Source organism: Equus przewalskii, chromosome 14, assembly GCF_037783145.1.
Source record: "Equus przewalskii isolate Varuska chromosome 14, EquPr2, whole genome shotgun sequence".
Classification (NCBI taxonomy): domain Eukaryota; kingdom Metazoa; phylum Chordata; class Mammalia; order Perissodactyla; family Equidae; genus Equus; species Equus przewalskii.
This window is the reverse complement of record NC_091844.1, coordinates 69371007-69384942: the sequence shown is the minus strand read 5'-3', so window position 1 is coordinate 69384942 and position 13936 is coordinate 69371007. Positions and strand designations below refer to the sequence as shown.

Sequence of the window (13936 nt, the reverse complement as noted above, 5' to 3'; positions counted from 1 at the left end):
GCTTTTTCAAAATCATTTAATTTTTTTCTAATATAAAAATACATGATCATTTAAAAAAATTCAAACAATATTTATAGACTGAGAAGAAAATGAAACATCGAGTAGAGATACCCACTGTTAGTATTTTGACACCTTTCATTTTCAAGGCACACATGTTTGAATGGACAGATGGACCAAAACTGCCCAGTGTGAAGGTGTTCTGGAACGCCTTTGTTTTACTTAGCTATATAGCCTAAGCATCAGTAGGTCTAGTGAGCTATACATCATCATTTTTGATGACCACATAGCATTCCTTGGTACAGACATATCCTCATTTGTTTTACCAAGAGCCTCTTTTTTGAGGGTGTAAACATAGGAAGGCAGATCCTTGGTACATGTATCTGTTCACTTGCCTGCTTCTTTCTTTAAGCCATCTTTTTAACAATGGAATTGCTGCTGAATCTCACTTTCTCATATTTACCTCCAGAGCCTTCTTTTTCAGTCCTTTTTTTTTTTTTTTAACAGTGAGAGCCAAGTGGACAAAGGCTTAATGTCATTTCATTTATTAATTCCAAAGTATGTTTTTTAGCAGAGCATGCACTGAGTATGTGCAATCATTTGAGAAGGAAAATAAAAAGATAGACATCTACAAAAGCATCCTCAGAAAAGGAGTCTCTGCTGCTTTTAAAGTGAAAGTAGATTATTTGAATTAAAAAAATAATTTTTTTTAAAGATTTTATTTTTCATTTTTCTCCCCAAAGCCCCCTGGTACATAGTTGTGTATTTTTAGTTGTGGGTCCTTCTAGTTGTGGTATGTGGGATGCTGCTTCAGCATGGTTTGATGAGCAGTGCCATGTCTGCACCCAGGATCTGAACCAGCGAGACCTGGGGCCACCGAAGCGGAGCACACGAACTTAATCACTTGGCCACAGGGCTAGCCAAAAAAAAAAGAATTTTATAATTAAAAAAAATTAAGACTGTAGGGGCTGGCCTGGTGGTGCAGTGGTTAAGTTCTCACGTTCTGCTTTGGCTGCCCAGAGTTTGCTGGGTCAGATCCGGGGTGTGGACCTACACACCACTTGTCAAGCCATGCTGTGGTAGGCGTCCCACATATAAAGTAGAGGAAGATGGGCACAGACGTTAGCTCAGGGCCAGTCTTTCTCAGCAAAAAAGAGGAGAATTGGCGGCAGATGTTAGCTCAGGGCTAATCTTCCTCCAAAAAAAAAAAATTAAGACTGTAAATATTAACAAAGTGAAAGTGAAGTTGAGACATGACTCTGTTGCTGGGGAAACCAGCAAGGCAAAGTCTTCACTGTTCAGTAGCTGCCTGCCTCCCCTGGGGCTGGAACAAGTACGAGGCATAGAAACATTGCAGTTGTCCTGGTGAGTTGGTATCTTCTAGTTGAAAGAATGATTGAATCCCTTTAGAGAAATATTTGGGCTAGTTTATACACAATTAAAATATTCACACAAATCACTAAGTCAAAGTATGGTGTTCATAAGAAAAATGTTTTCAACAGCATGTGGTAGCATATCCATTTTTATTTCAACAGAAAGCATTCCCATTCCATCTTAGAAAAATGCCCATGAATTTTGTAATTAGCAAACACTCATTCATCAGAAGTTTTTCATTTATCTAGTCTTAAAATTGTTCAGAATTCTGTCATCATCCTTTTGTGGATTCTATAAGTTAATTCAGCTAGACGTCTTGGTGTCCTCTAAAGGCTTTTCTTAAATATTTCTTCTCTACATCTACTCTTAGCTTGATCCTGCCACTTTTGAATATCATTGGTTTTGTCATCTTTTCTCCTTAATTCTTGTCAGTCTGTGGTACTTTTCACTCTACTTTAAAATTTATAACGCATTCTTACAAACGTGCTCATGTCACTTTTTGTATACATGCACATGTCTATGACACTTACATTTTTTGTTGATTTTTTTTAAAGAAAGAGAGACCTATTAATTTCACCTCTTCCTAAACTTTGAAAAGAAACAAACCAAAACTCTGCCCTTCACCTTCAGTGTTTGCAAGATCAGAGTTCCCGTCAGTTAAGGCATCCTTTCTTCCTAACTGTAGAGGAGAAACAATCAGAGAATAAATAAGCGAATAGTTAAAATGAAACCATTTTTATCAAATACATCTGTCACATGAACTGCTGATTAGTTAAAAAACTGGTTGAGACAGTTCTCCTTGCAAGTGTTTTGAATTTTGATATCTGTTTTTACAGCAAGGGCAGCTCATTCATCAGGCAGCTTTAGCTAGACGGTTTTTCATGTTATTCTTGCCTGGATAGGGTAGGGGTGGCGACAGGTGAGCTGCAAGAGAAAGGAGTGTGACTAATGGAAACAGACGCCTGTCTCTCCGAGGGCTGAGCTCTGGGAAGGGGGAAGGGATCAGAGCACGGGCCAGGGCCCATCCTGGTGGATTCAGGCATACGTCCTCAACTCCTTTGGAGGAACAAGGGTTCTCAGGAGCTCAAAAGCTTCTGCCTCGTGAAAGAGCTGGCCCTGAAGCACCGGGCTCTTGAAAGGAGACTTTGCCCCACCTCTGCAGGCTGTCCTCCCTTCTGGACACCAAGCCCACCAAGGGCAATTCCTTCAAAGCAAGGGATTTTCAGGATAATTAACCCTTTGATAGTGTGAAAAGGAATTTTCAGAGTGAACTGAGTCAAGGGTTAGTGGTGGTGAAACCCCCTCCAGCTTTCTGGGAAAGCGATAGAAGAGGCTGTGCCATGTCCACCTTCCCCAGCTCATCTGGAAACGTCTACCCTGGAAAAGTCTGTTTTCCACCCTTCGGGCTGGGACAGGTCTGTGAGGAGGGGGCCTTCTATCCAGAGCTTTTCCAGAAAGCCCTTTGCTATACTCATCCTCACTCCAGCTGCTCACACTCCTCCTGAGAAAACTTAATTCTCTCTCACCTGCCGTTTTCACCTCTCCCTTTGCTGTGTTCCGGGATGTAGGTTTCATCTGGGACCTAGCAAGGGATGGAAAGGCCCAATTGCAGGGCGATTGTTACTATTGTCAGCTCTCCTTTGCTGGGCCATCTGTAGCCACCCTCCAGTCATCCTAGTCACTGCTCTCAGCTCCCATGACTCCCATGCGCTCCCATCCTAACTTTCCCTGCAAATGCTAACTGGAGGCAGATTTTCAGATGGAGAAACCAAGGATGAGAGCGTCACTAGGAATCCGGGGTGTAATCATGAACCAGGAACCTGATTCTGACGGCTCTGACTGAGCTGCTTTCTCCAGGGTAGGAGAGCTTGCACCTGAAACATGCTCATTCTAAAACGCAACCCCAGTCTTCTCCCGGCTTCTAGCTGTGCCCTCCTTCTCTGGGGAAGGCTGTGGAACATCTACTTCTGACCTGCTCTCAGGGGGAGAACTGAGGATTGGAAGCCAGAGACTTACCAGGGAGAGGGTGGAGCTGGGGGCTTGGCTGCGGCAGAAGCGTTTAAGTAAAGCCTCTTGCACCTGCAGGAGGGGTAAACGGCAGTTATGCCAGCGAAGTCCTGGCCTTGGCACACTGCAAGTCCGGCGGGGGTTAGGCAGGCGGACTCACCTTCTTGTCCACAAGGCAGCCAAACAATAAGATGAAGACGCCCTGAAAAGAGGGACATGGGGATACGTGAGTCATGGAGGAGGGAACCCAACCAAAGTCAACTCATTTCCTCTCCTCTTCCTGCAACCTCTGTCCTCTTGTCTAATTCCCAACCTGGGGCTCTCATCCCAGGTTTTCTGTACGTTAGCACTATTTGGCACATAGGATCCACTTGAGGTGCTTTCTTACTGTTATGGTTACAGAGGGGATGAATTTCAAAGGATTGGGTACTGACAATTCTCTGACTTTGCTGTCAAAACCAGATATTATTTTACAGATAAGAAAACCAGCGCTCAGAGGCCAGCCCTTTGGCCAAGTGGTTAAGTTCCTGCGCTCCGCTTCTGCAACCCGAGGTTCACCGCTTCAGATCCGGGGCGTGAACCTAGCACCACTCATCAGGCCATGCTGAGGTGGCGTCCCACATGCCACAACTAGAAGGACCCACAACTGAAAATACACAACTATGTACTGAGGGCTTTGGGGAGGAAAAGGAAAAATAAAATCTTTAAAAAAAAAGAAGAAGAACTAGAATGACCTACAACTAGGATATACAACTATGTACTGGGGCTTTGGGGAAAAAAGAAAGCAAAAAGGAAAAAAAAAAAAAAAAGAAAGAAAGAAAACCAAAGCTCAGGGAGGTTTGTCCAAAGCTGTCTAGTTAGTCAGCAGAGGAACTGGGATCCAAACCTAAGCCCTCTAACATTCCCGACACTATGTTTCTTCTGCTCCGCCGTGATGCCTCCTTGAGAAGGGACTGGCAGTGACTTAGACCATCTAAAACGGCAAAAAGCACAACCACCACCTTCTCACCTACCTGGAAGGTGTTGAGAACCGTGAAGATGTAGTGAGGGACTATGGAGACTTCCTCTAACAGAGTGGCCAGGCCCAGCCCCCAGGTGAGGCCGAAGATGGGTGTGAGAATGAGCAGGGCTTTGATCACCCCCAGAAGAGCTTGGCGCTTCTCCACCTGGGGCCCCTCTGACAGCGAAGGTCTCAGCAACTTCAGCACAGCCATGGCTAGCACCAACCCGTTCACGCCCACAATGGTCAGCACTGGCCCCACGAAGGTGTAGAGCCCCACTCCCTTCCTGTCCAACCAGCATTCTTCCTCCCCCAGGTATTGCCCTTGCGGTAGGTAGAGGCCCAAGGCAATAACTGCCAACCCCATTGGGCACAGGTATCCGAGGACCACCATCAGGGAGAGTACTCGGTGCTTGGACAGCTGATGGAAGACAAAGAGCAGCTGGTGGGCCAACATCAGGGACTGAGCCAGCATCCAGAAAAAGGTGGCCAGGTAGAGGAAATGAGAGAGGAAGGCAGTGGCCAGGCAGAGCGGGCTGCGGGGCCCTGGAGGAAGCAAGGCGGCTCCTAAGAAGCACGTGTCTGCGGCCAGCAGGCAGAGCACCGTGTTGAGCAAGGCTGCGTGGCGTAAGTAGGCCACTCTGTTCCGTACCACGACTCTCCACACCAGCCTGTACACGCCCAGGCACACAAGCAGTGCCAGAATGGAGGCTCCCAAGCCCACCTGACCCAGCAGGTCCAGGGTGGGGTTTTTTGGAACCCTGTGTCGGGACATGAGGATGGAGAAGGCAGTGAGGTGCTGGCAGATGCACTGAGTGGTGGGGCTGGCACTGGCTTCCTGTACCTGGCACCCTTCATCCGACCAGCCCCCTTTGCCCTGGAAGAGATTATGGTCCCAGAAGACACAGTGAGAGGTGCCATCTATGTCCCCAAAGTTCATGATGACCTCTCCCTGGTTGAAGGCCTGGCCACCTGCCATGATGGAGATGACAAGGATCAGACCAGGAGTGGCATAGAGAGAGCCCCCCAGGCCTTGTCCATAATTCGAGGGCAGAAGGTGGTCCAGTTTTTGTAGCACCAAGCTGGTGATACTGATGTTGGTTCTATTATGGCCCAGTGGGGCCAGTGAGTGCCCAAGAATCTGTGCCTGCAGTTGGGACTGAGTGGAGAAGGAGACACTGTAGTCAGAAGGAAATGTGGGTCCGAGGAGCTCAGTTTGCATCTGCACGCTGGGCAAGCTGAAGGAGAAGGGGTGATCCTCCTGGCACAGGCTGCGTGCCAGGGTTTCCACAGCCAGCAGGAGATTTGAGCCCATCGAGGGCTGCTGGGCCTGGGCCAGGGTCCACAGAGAACTGTTGTCCATGTCTAGGACCTTGTCTGTGGTATTCAGGAAAGACTGCAACACACAACAGAGAGGTGAGCCCTAGCTCCTAGGGCCCAAGGCACTGAGCCAGAGCACTGGGAACTGTAGACCCCAAATCCCACCCTTTCAAGTCTAGTGCAAGACCCAAGGTTGGGAGAAAGGAGGAGAAGAAGACAGGCCCATGAAGGAAGACTTTCCAGATGAGAAGAATGGGAAGCTAAACAAGTATGTGGTCTCCTGATGCACATCCAGCCCCAACCCTTCTTCCCTGTCCCTTCCTTGGGGCCACCCAGGAAGTTGATTCATTGACCCCTACACATCTATAAAGCTAGGAATGGTGCCCAGTGGTAGAGGGCACAATTTTCTGAAGTAGAGTGCCACATCCATGGCTGTGCACTCACATGCAATATATATTCCCAGACATGAAGGGGGTATAATGTGATTGTCATTTCGGCTGCAACATAAGGGTCACCAACTGATGCTTATACTGAGAACGGGTTTAGGTGAGTCCAGCAAAGCCAAGTATGTTTGAGTATCTCCATGTAGGTATCTTGTGTGCATGTGGGAGGATTCACGTCATATTGTCATGTCTGTGAGTGCATGAATGCCTCTGAACTCAAGTTGTCACACCCCTTCCTGCCTTCCCTTGACCTCCCATGTGTTCCTGGCATCGGGCCTTCTCCACTCCACTCCATGGCCTTGGAGACTGGTACCCAAGAGGAGAGATGGACCCAGGGAGCAGACACTGGAACTCCAGAAACATCTGCCATCTGACAGCCCATGGTGATGTCAGAGGGACAGAAGTGCGGAGAGGGGAAGAGCTTCCAGCACCAGCAGCCCAGCTGGCTTCTGCTGTGGCTCAGAGATCTCACCTCCAGGGCACTTCGGTTAAGATGTATTCTGGCTTCTGCCACCACCTTGGCCAGGGATCTCATGGTGCCCAGCACTGCCAATAAGTCAGCGGGTGAGCTCAGCACCACCACCTGCTCTGGCAGCTGTGCCAGGATCTCTGGGACCTCCTCAGCAGGCCGGCCCTGGCCTACCTGCAGCCACTGAGACAGACAAGATAGCAGGAGGGGATGATGGGTGAGTCCTCGTGAGGGAGGGGCCACCTCCTCCCCTTGTCTAGCTCCTTCCTCCCCATACCCACACCCCATCCCAGGGGAGCAGGAAGCAGAGAGGGGAGTGAGCCATGTGGAAGGAAATGACACCAACCTTAGTCGGATGGACATTTGATGCTATTAATTAAGGTTTGAAAATAGCACACTCCCCATCATGAGAGTGCTGACCATTCTAAGGCCCCCACACTACTTCCTGGCTCTGCTAGGGCTCCAGTTCAGAGAAGCTGAATAACATTTGGGCTGGGCCTCAGGGAGGAAGAATTCTAATTCCTGACTGAGGAAGGGGTAGGTCATGCAGGGTGAGGCACGTGGGCGGCAGGGCCAGAAAATTTACCCAGGCTTTATGAAGCAAGGCCTGGAGCCTTGGGTCTATACAGCTGCTGTGGATGGGTCCCCAGACCCCGTCAGGCCCACACGGCCTCTTCACCATGTCCGTCTTGTTCATGGGACACGGGACCTGTGCCACATGGCCAGCCTTGGTGACATTCCAGGCAACAAGTGAGAAATCCTCAGGGCAGGTGGTGTTTCCACCTGAAGAATGATATCAGGGAAGGCTCAGCAACCACGATCTAGCCTGGGCCTTTCCTTGGGCAGAAACTTGTGCAGGTTCTGGAGCCTGGCCCTGTTGCCCAGCACAGAGAAATGTCGAGGAGGAGCTCCCAGAGCAAGCAGGTGAGAGGGCGGCCAGCTGCATCCCAAGCCCCACGTACCCTGGATGATGGTGCCAGAGATGAGACCCCTGTGAGGAGTCCCTCCTGGGCTCCACAGGTCACAAGCGTACACAGTGTCAGCGGCAGGGCGGTGCTGGCACTGGGAGCCTGATGTGTTGAGCAAGGAGACCGAGGGTGAGAAGAGAGAAGGGAACAGCCACTGGGCCAGGAATAGACCTAGAGCCCAGTGGACCCAGGGGTGCCATCTCAGTCTTTCTAGCAATTTCACAGCAGATGACGCAATGGGGAAGAGCTGAGTGGTATGGGGGCATCAAACTACTGAAGGCGGGGCTTAGACTTGGGTGGAGGGCACCCTAGGGGTGTCTAATTAGCTCCGGGACTTGAAGCCACATTTTCCTCATTTGTAAACTGGGGCCGATCATTGAGCGAACCTTACAGAGTGTATTGTGTGAGTTCAAGGAGATTGTATAGACGAGAGAATTTTGCAAAAGTTATCTGCACACATGTAGTTATTGCTGTATCAATAGAATTGGGGTAAAAACAGTGTTGGACTTGGACCCTGAACTCCCAGATCAAATTGCAGCCTCTGCTTCCTGTGAGCTGGAGAGTTAGTGGCCTGGAGACCAGCTGCCCCCTCTCCCCTGACCCCTGGCAGCCAGCGCCTTTCCATACCTTCGCTGCCCTCTCTGGGGCTCCAGGAAGCCGTGTAGGCTGCGCGTGTGCTGGGGATGCAGCAGCTCAGCTGGAAGCCAGGGGAGGTGGCACAGGCAATGGAGAGCTGGTCTGGAAGCTGAGCCACGTCTGTCACCTGCAGGGACACCCTGGCAACCTGGTATAGCTCCCACCTGAGTCCCTGGGCCTCAAAGCAGCGCATGTACTCACCTGCAGACACACACTTGCTGCACCTCCCGGCTCCGCTGGCCCCCACCTCTGCCACAGGATCTCTGCTGCTTCCCAAGCCACAGCCTAGTCCACATTTTGGTCCAGACTCTGCTTAATCCCAGCAAGAGAGATCCCCACCCCTAAATGGATTTCTAGAAGGAAGAAGAGATCCAGAGAAGAGGCTTCTGACCCTTTTTTATTAGCCGTAGCCACGAATTCTAAGGTGAACCCCTCTGCCTCCAGGAGATGCCCCTCCTGCTCCACCGCCTGCCATTTCAACATCTTGAAGAAAAATACACATCTGTTCTCAGTCAAAATGGACACCATATTTTCAGCATTCTCCCATTATAATTTCTCACATCAGTGGGTCTCTTAGCCTTTGTTTCCCCAGAATGAATAAATGGAAAGATGAAAAGGGAAAAGAAGAGAAGAGAAGAAGGAAGGAGAAGAGAGGGAGGAGCAAGAAGTGGAGATGAGGAGAGAAAAAAGACAGGAAGAAGGGAAGGCGAGGAGAGAGAAGAAGAGAGAGGCCAGGCTGGCTACCTGCCCATTTGTGGGAGATGTTGAAGATGCTGAGCACAGCCTGGCCCTGGCTAGAGGTCAGGGACACATGCATCCCTGGCTGCAGGGGGTAGGGTCTGGGGGTCCTTGGGCGCCACAGGAACCAGTTCAGGTTGGTGGTCTCGTGGCTCATAAGGAGAATCAGGTTTGGCTTGTTGCCAGGCGTCCGGGAGCTCAGGCTCCGAGTCTGGGGGACTGCAGGGCGGCAGGAGACAGGAGACAGGAACAGGAACTCATGGCCCTTGAGGCTCCTGAGCTCTCACTCCTTCCCCATCTTCTAAAGTCCCTTCCTCCTCACCCCCTCCCCACCTAGCATTTTTTGTTTTGTTTTGTCCCTGGATGAATGTGGCTTCTAGCCTGGAAGACTCCATCTGTCATTGGGAACCAAACAGGGAAACTTTTTGGCCTATGACTTCCCCTCCCCCATGAAGGGAACTTTCTGTCCTTGGCTATATGTCTCTGGAGCCCTGTTGTTCATTAATCTCCCTACTCAGGTCCCCAGCTCAGAGCCCGTGATCTGCTATGATGGCTGGCCTTTTCTCCCACCCAGAGGACCCACTGGTCTTGGGCCAGCCGGCAGAAATACAGGGATCAGAGAGGAAAAAACCACAGAGAGTGTTTCTTTCACTTGGGGCCATTGGTTTCCAAGTTCTCAACTCTCCTTACCAGGTGGCAGTAACTGGCAGTACCCGGCTTCAGTAGGGCTGAAGACAAGACAGCCACAAGGTTGGTGGTCGTGGGGGGTTTGGCAAGGATGGTGATGGGAGTAGACACTGGTGTTCCACTGGTACCCAGAGAGGCAAGCACAATAGGTACACCCATCGTGGTTGACATTACAGTCTGTGACAGAGGGAAGAGAAATGAGAAGTGGGCAGGCTGTCTGAGAAAGCCAGGTAGGCAGGATAGACAACTGCCTGGTGCCTGAGAGGCTCTAGGCTGGGTACCTGGAACAATCCCAAAGTCACAGGTCCCTCCTTCACACCCACCCATAAGAAACTGCTTCCTTAGCCAGGGTTCAAAGCAGCGGAGGCTGTGCGGGGCATCAGGAGTCAGGGTGGACAAGTCCTGGCCCACCCTGGTCTGCCCCTTGGGCCCTCTGTTTAGAAGACGGGGACATGGAGCAGGAAGGGAGGGGTCTGTCTGGTGGGGAGGTGAGGAAGGAGCCAGGCCATGTAGACCCTCCAGGAACTAGGGAGGGGCTCAGAGCATCTCGGGCGAGCTGGCTGCAGGAGGCCTGGGAAGCCCATGTGCCCTCCGCTCCGAGCCCCCTTCCCACACAAGTGGTGTAAGAGCCACTGAGAGGCAAGGATCAGTAGAATTTCCCCTACCTGTTGTGAGGCTAAGGCCCAGGAGGGATCTTGGGGAAGAGGTAGGCGAGGCAGTGGGGAAAGTCTGGGTCCTGGAGAGTGCTGCTGGCCACGTCTCATTTGAAAAGTCCAGCTGTACATAGACCGAGACCAGGACTGATTCTACAGGAGCAGAGGGGACAGGTGGAGAGGAGAGGCAGCGAGGCCATGGGCCGGTCCCCTTTTGCCTCCCACGCCTAGCTGGTCACTGCCAGGAACCTGGAGCAGAATGCCCCGTCCCCCACAGCCCACCCAGGCACAGACAGGGCTCAGGAAGGTAATAACTCTCCCAGCTGTGGAGCATTCAGACACACTGCTTCATGTCACCCTCCCAACAACCCTGTTTTATAGATGAGGCTCTCAAAGACGAATGATCTTCTCAAGGCCTCACAGCTCCAGAACTGGTGCATGGACCTGCCTGACCAGAGCCAGATCCAGTCCTCTCTCTTTACTGCTCCCACCTCGCTGTGGTCTCTCCCAGTCTTTTCTTTCTGCCCCTCCCTCCTCCTCCTGTCCATCTACTCACCACCTGCTTCACTCTCTTGGTCCAGTTGCTGCCCAGACTCCCCTCCTGCCTGACTCTGTCCCTGGAACAGAGCGCAGAGGAGAGACCTCTGAGGAGAGGCTGACCCTGGCTTTCCCCCAGGGATGCCCTCTTCCTCAAGCAGCTCAGGCCCAGTCTGGCTAACCTGGACTGACTCATTCTCTTTGAAGTTCCTCTTTTTACCTGGAGTTAAGGGGGCACATCACGAGGGTAAAGCAGGCTTCCGGCAGGAGGTGCCAGGGGTGCAGGCCAGGGCTGCAAATCCCACCTGAACCCAGAACCAGGCACACCCTGGAAAGTCAACATGCTTTGCTTAATTCCTTCCTGAATTTACCTGTCCCTGGGCCTCTAGGGTAATTGAAATGGCTGGGCCTGGAGCTCCAGCAGGGAGGGCTGGGCAGAGCTGGGGGGGTAACAGAAGCTTGGGGACTGTATTCCCTCAATAGGACTTGCCACGAGGGTGAGCAGAAGGCAGCATCTTCCCTTAGTCTCTGGTTCCTGTAAATTATTTCCTCACCAACTCCTTCCTCTCTCAAAATTGCATGTGTGTGTGGATATCTATCTAAAAACAGATATTGATATTGATAAGGATATTGATAGAGATAGAACTATTCACATAGGAGAAAAGAGAGATCAGAAAGTACTAATCTAGACTCAGCTGCCTTTCCTCAGAATCTCTCCTGTCTTCAACACCAATGGTTCCCAAATCTGGAAAGTTTTTCTTCTCATTTTTAAACTGCAAGCTTGATCAGAAGAGCCATTATCCAAAGTGCAGAAGGTATCATTGGAACTCACAGGGACTCAAATAAACAAAGCCATCCCCACACCCTGGAAAATAAGACTGAACTCTCAGAAATCCTGTAACACTAGTCTCCTTCCTCTGTACATTACCTCCTCTCCCGCCAGCCCTTTCCCCTCCTCCTGTCCTTTCATCCCACATCTTGCTGCCCCTCACACCCAGAGGCCCTGACCACTGGCTCTGCAGACCGTCCCTGGGTCCTCACCGCAGGCTTAACTCACAGGTTGAGATGCTCTGGCGCCTGGTGATCCCACCAAGGGGAGAGTCACGGCCAGGAGTAGCACGGGGGCAGCCGAACCGACCATGGCCAGCGAAGCAGTCCTCAGGAGTCCTCCTGCTGCAGCATGATGCAAATTCCCTCAGAGAGGAGCTGGTAGGGCCATGCCCACATGCACAGATGGGATGGGAGGGCGGGGTGGGAGGGAGCCAGGGCCGAATTTAGAGGAAGTGCTGCAGCCCGTGACCAATGGGCATCCTGCCCCAGTGAGGCCTCCTGCCCCAATGAGAGGAGTCTGCCCAGGGTCCCCCTGGGGTCCAGACAAAGGACTCAGAGAGCAGGAGAGGACTTATGGGTCCTAGGTCACAACTGGCAATATATTGATAAACCAGGTTTTGTCATGTCTACAAGGATCTGGATTATTCAAGAACTCCCCGGAAGCTGGATCATCAGAGTCAAGGTTAGAAAAGACAAACATTAGAGCTAATTGTTATCCTAAAATAATTTCCAGATCAGCTCGAGTCTTAAATGTAACGAAGAATCTGGGAAAATGCCAGGAGAAATTATCAAAGAATTTCACAAAATAATTTTGAAGTGAGGAAGTTTTTTCTAAGCAAGACACAAAACCCAGAAACCACAAAGAAAATAAATCAGGCTGTCTAAGAAGTTTTAAATTTGGGATGAAAAGAATGTTAGAGTAAAAAGGCAAAAGACAACATATTTGTAGGAATATGATTGAACACAGGCTAACCTTAAGAATTTTTTATCTTACCATCAGTAAGATAGAAAATGGGGAAAAAATAGGAACAGGCAGTTTACTGAAAAAGAAATTTCATAGTTTGGTAAACATATAGAAACATCCAACATCAGATATAAGAAATGCAAATTGAGAGGTCGGCTCAGTGGTGCAGCAGTTAAGAGCATGCATTCCACTTCTCGGTGGCCTGGGGTTCACGTGTTCGGATCCCAGGTGTGGTCATGGCACTACTTGGCATGCCATGTTGTGGCAGGCATCCCAGATATAAAGTAGAGGAAGTTGGGCATGGATGCTAGCTCAGGGCCAGTCTCCCTCAGGAAAAAGAGGAGGATTGGCAGCAGATGTTAGCTCAGGGCTAGTCTTCCTAAAAAAAAAGAAAGAAAGAAAGAAATACAAATTGAAATGCACTTGAAATAAAAAAATTCTCCATCACCTACTAGTTATCAAAAGACAAGACAGTGATTATATTCAGGGTTGGCGAAACTGTACATGTGTACAAAAATATCTGTATAAGGATTTCAAGGCAGAATTGTTTGTGATAGCAAATGAGTTAAACAACCAAAATGTCCATTCAAAAGGGATAGGTTAAGTAAATTATGGGATTTCCAAACAACAGAACTTTGTTGAAGAAGAACAGAAGTGAAGTAGCTCTATTTTGGAATGAACCCCAATATATATGGTGACATTTAAAGTGTATATTATGCTCCCCTTTATGTAAGAAAGGAAACCAATATTAGATTCTTGTGCTTTTTATTTCTAGAATATTTCTGGAAGAATACATCAGAAACTTGGCAATTGTTGTTGCTTCTGGGGAAGAGGATTAAGGGTCTGGATGGATCTGTGTGCTGTTTGATATATATATTTTCTAATCATAGGCATTTCTTTTTTTTTTGGCTGAGGAAGATTCACCCTGAGCTAACATCTGTGCCAATCTTCCTCTATTTTGTATGCAGGTCACTGCCACACCATGGCTGCTGATGAGTGGTGTAGGTCTACACCCAGGATCTGAATCCAGGCCATGGAAACAGAGTGTGCAGAACTTAACAACTAGGCCACAGGGTCAGCCCTAGGGACGTATTTTTTAATTAAAAAAAGAAAGAGTTGACTTAAATGAGCATGCACACGCAAAGTACTTAGGGTAGAAATCTAGCCCCAACACATTTCCACTCCCACCATCACCTCAAATGCTCCATAGCTAGGATTGCTGCTGAAGGAACAGAGACACATAGGGCAAATACATGCATGAGAGCAAAGAGTTCTGTAAATAATGGATTTCAGAAAACATGAAAATGATGAA

General features: G+C 49.6%; 1 protein-coding gene across 4 annotated transcripts; it reads right to left on the bottom strand.

The window, feature by feature from the left end:
* Positions 1-1501: 1501 nt before the first annotated feature.
* Positions 1502-12060, bottom strand: ADGRF3 (adhesion G protein-coupled receptor F3). 4 transcript variants are annotated; one of them, XM_070573079.1, is made up of 14 exons: positions 11887-12060; positions 10849-10909; positions 10305-10445; positions 9643-9816; positions 8959-9171; positions 8206-8415; positions 7573-7680; positions 7197-7393; positions 6614-6793; positions 4392-5774; positions 3539-3580; positions 3388-3450; positions 2898-2953; positions 1502-2295 (listed from the first exon to the last, which is right to left on the bottom strand). In XM_070573079.1, the coding sequence occupies exons 1-14, from the start codon at positions 11968-11970 to the stop codon at positions 2256-2258; spliced, it is 2952 nt and encodes a 983-aa protein (XP_070429180.1). In that variant the 5' UTR covers positions 11971-12060; the 3' UTR covers positions 1502-2255. The 4 variants fall into 4 exon arrangements, with proteins under 4 accessions (XP_070429180.1, XP_070429181.1, XP_070429182.1 ...); XM_070573080.1 differs by having other exon boundaries at positions 1502-2050; XM_070573081.1 differs by lacking the exon at positions 8959-9171.
* Positions 12061-13936: the final 1876 nt, after the last annotated feature.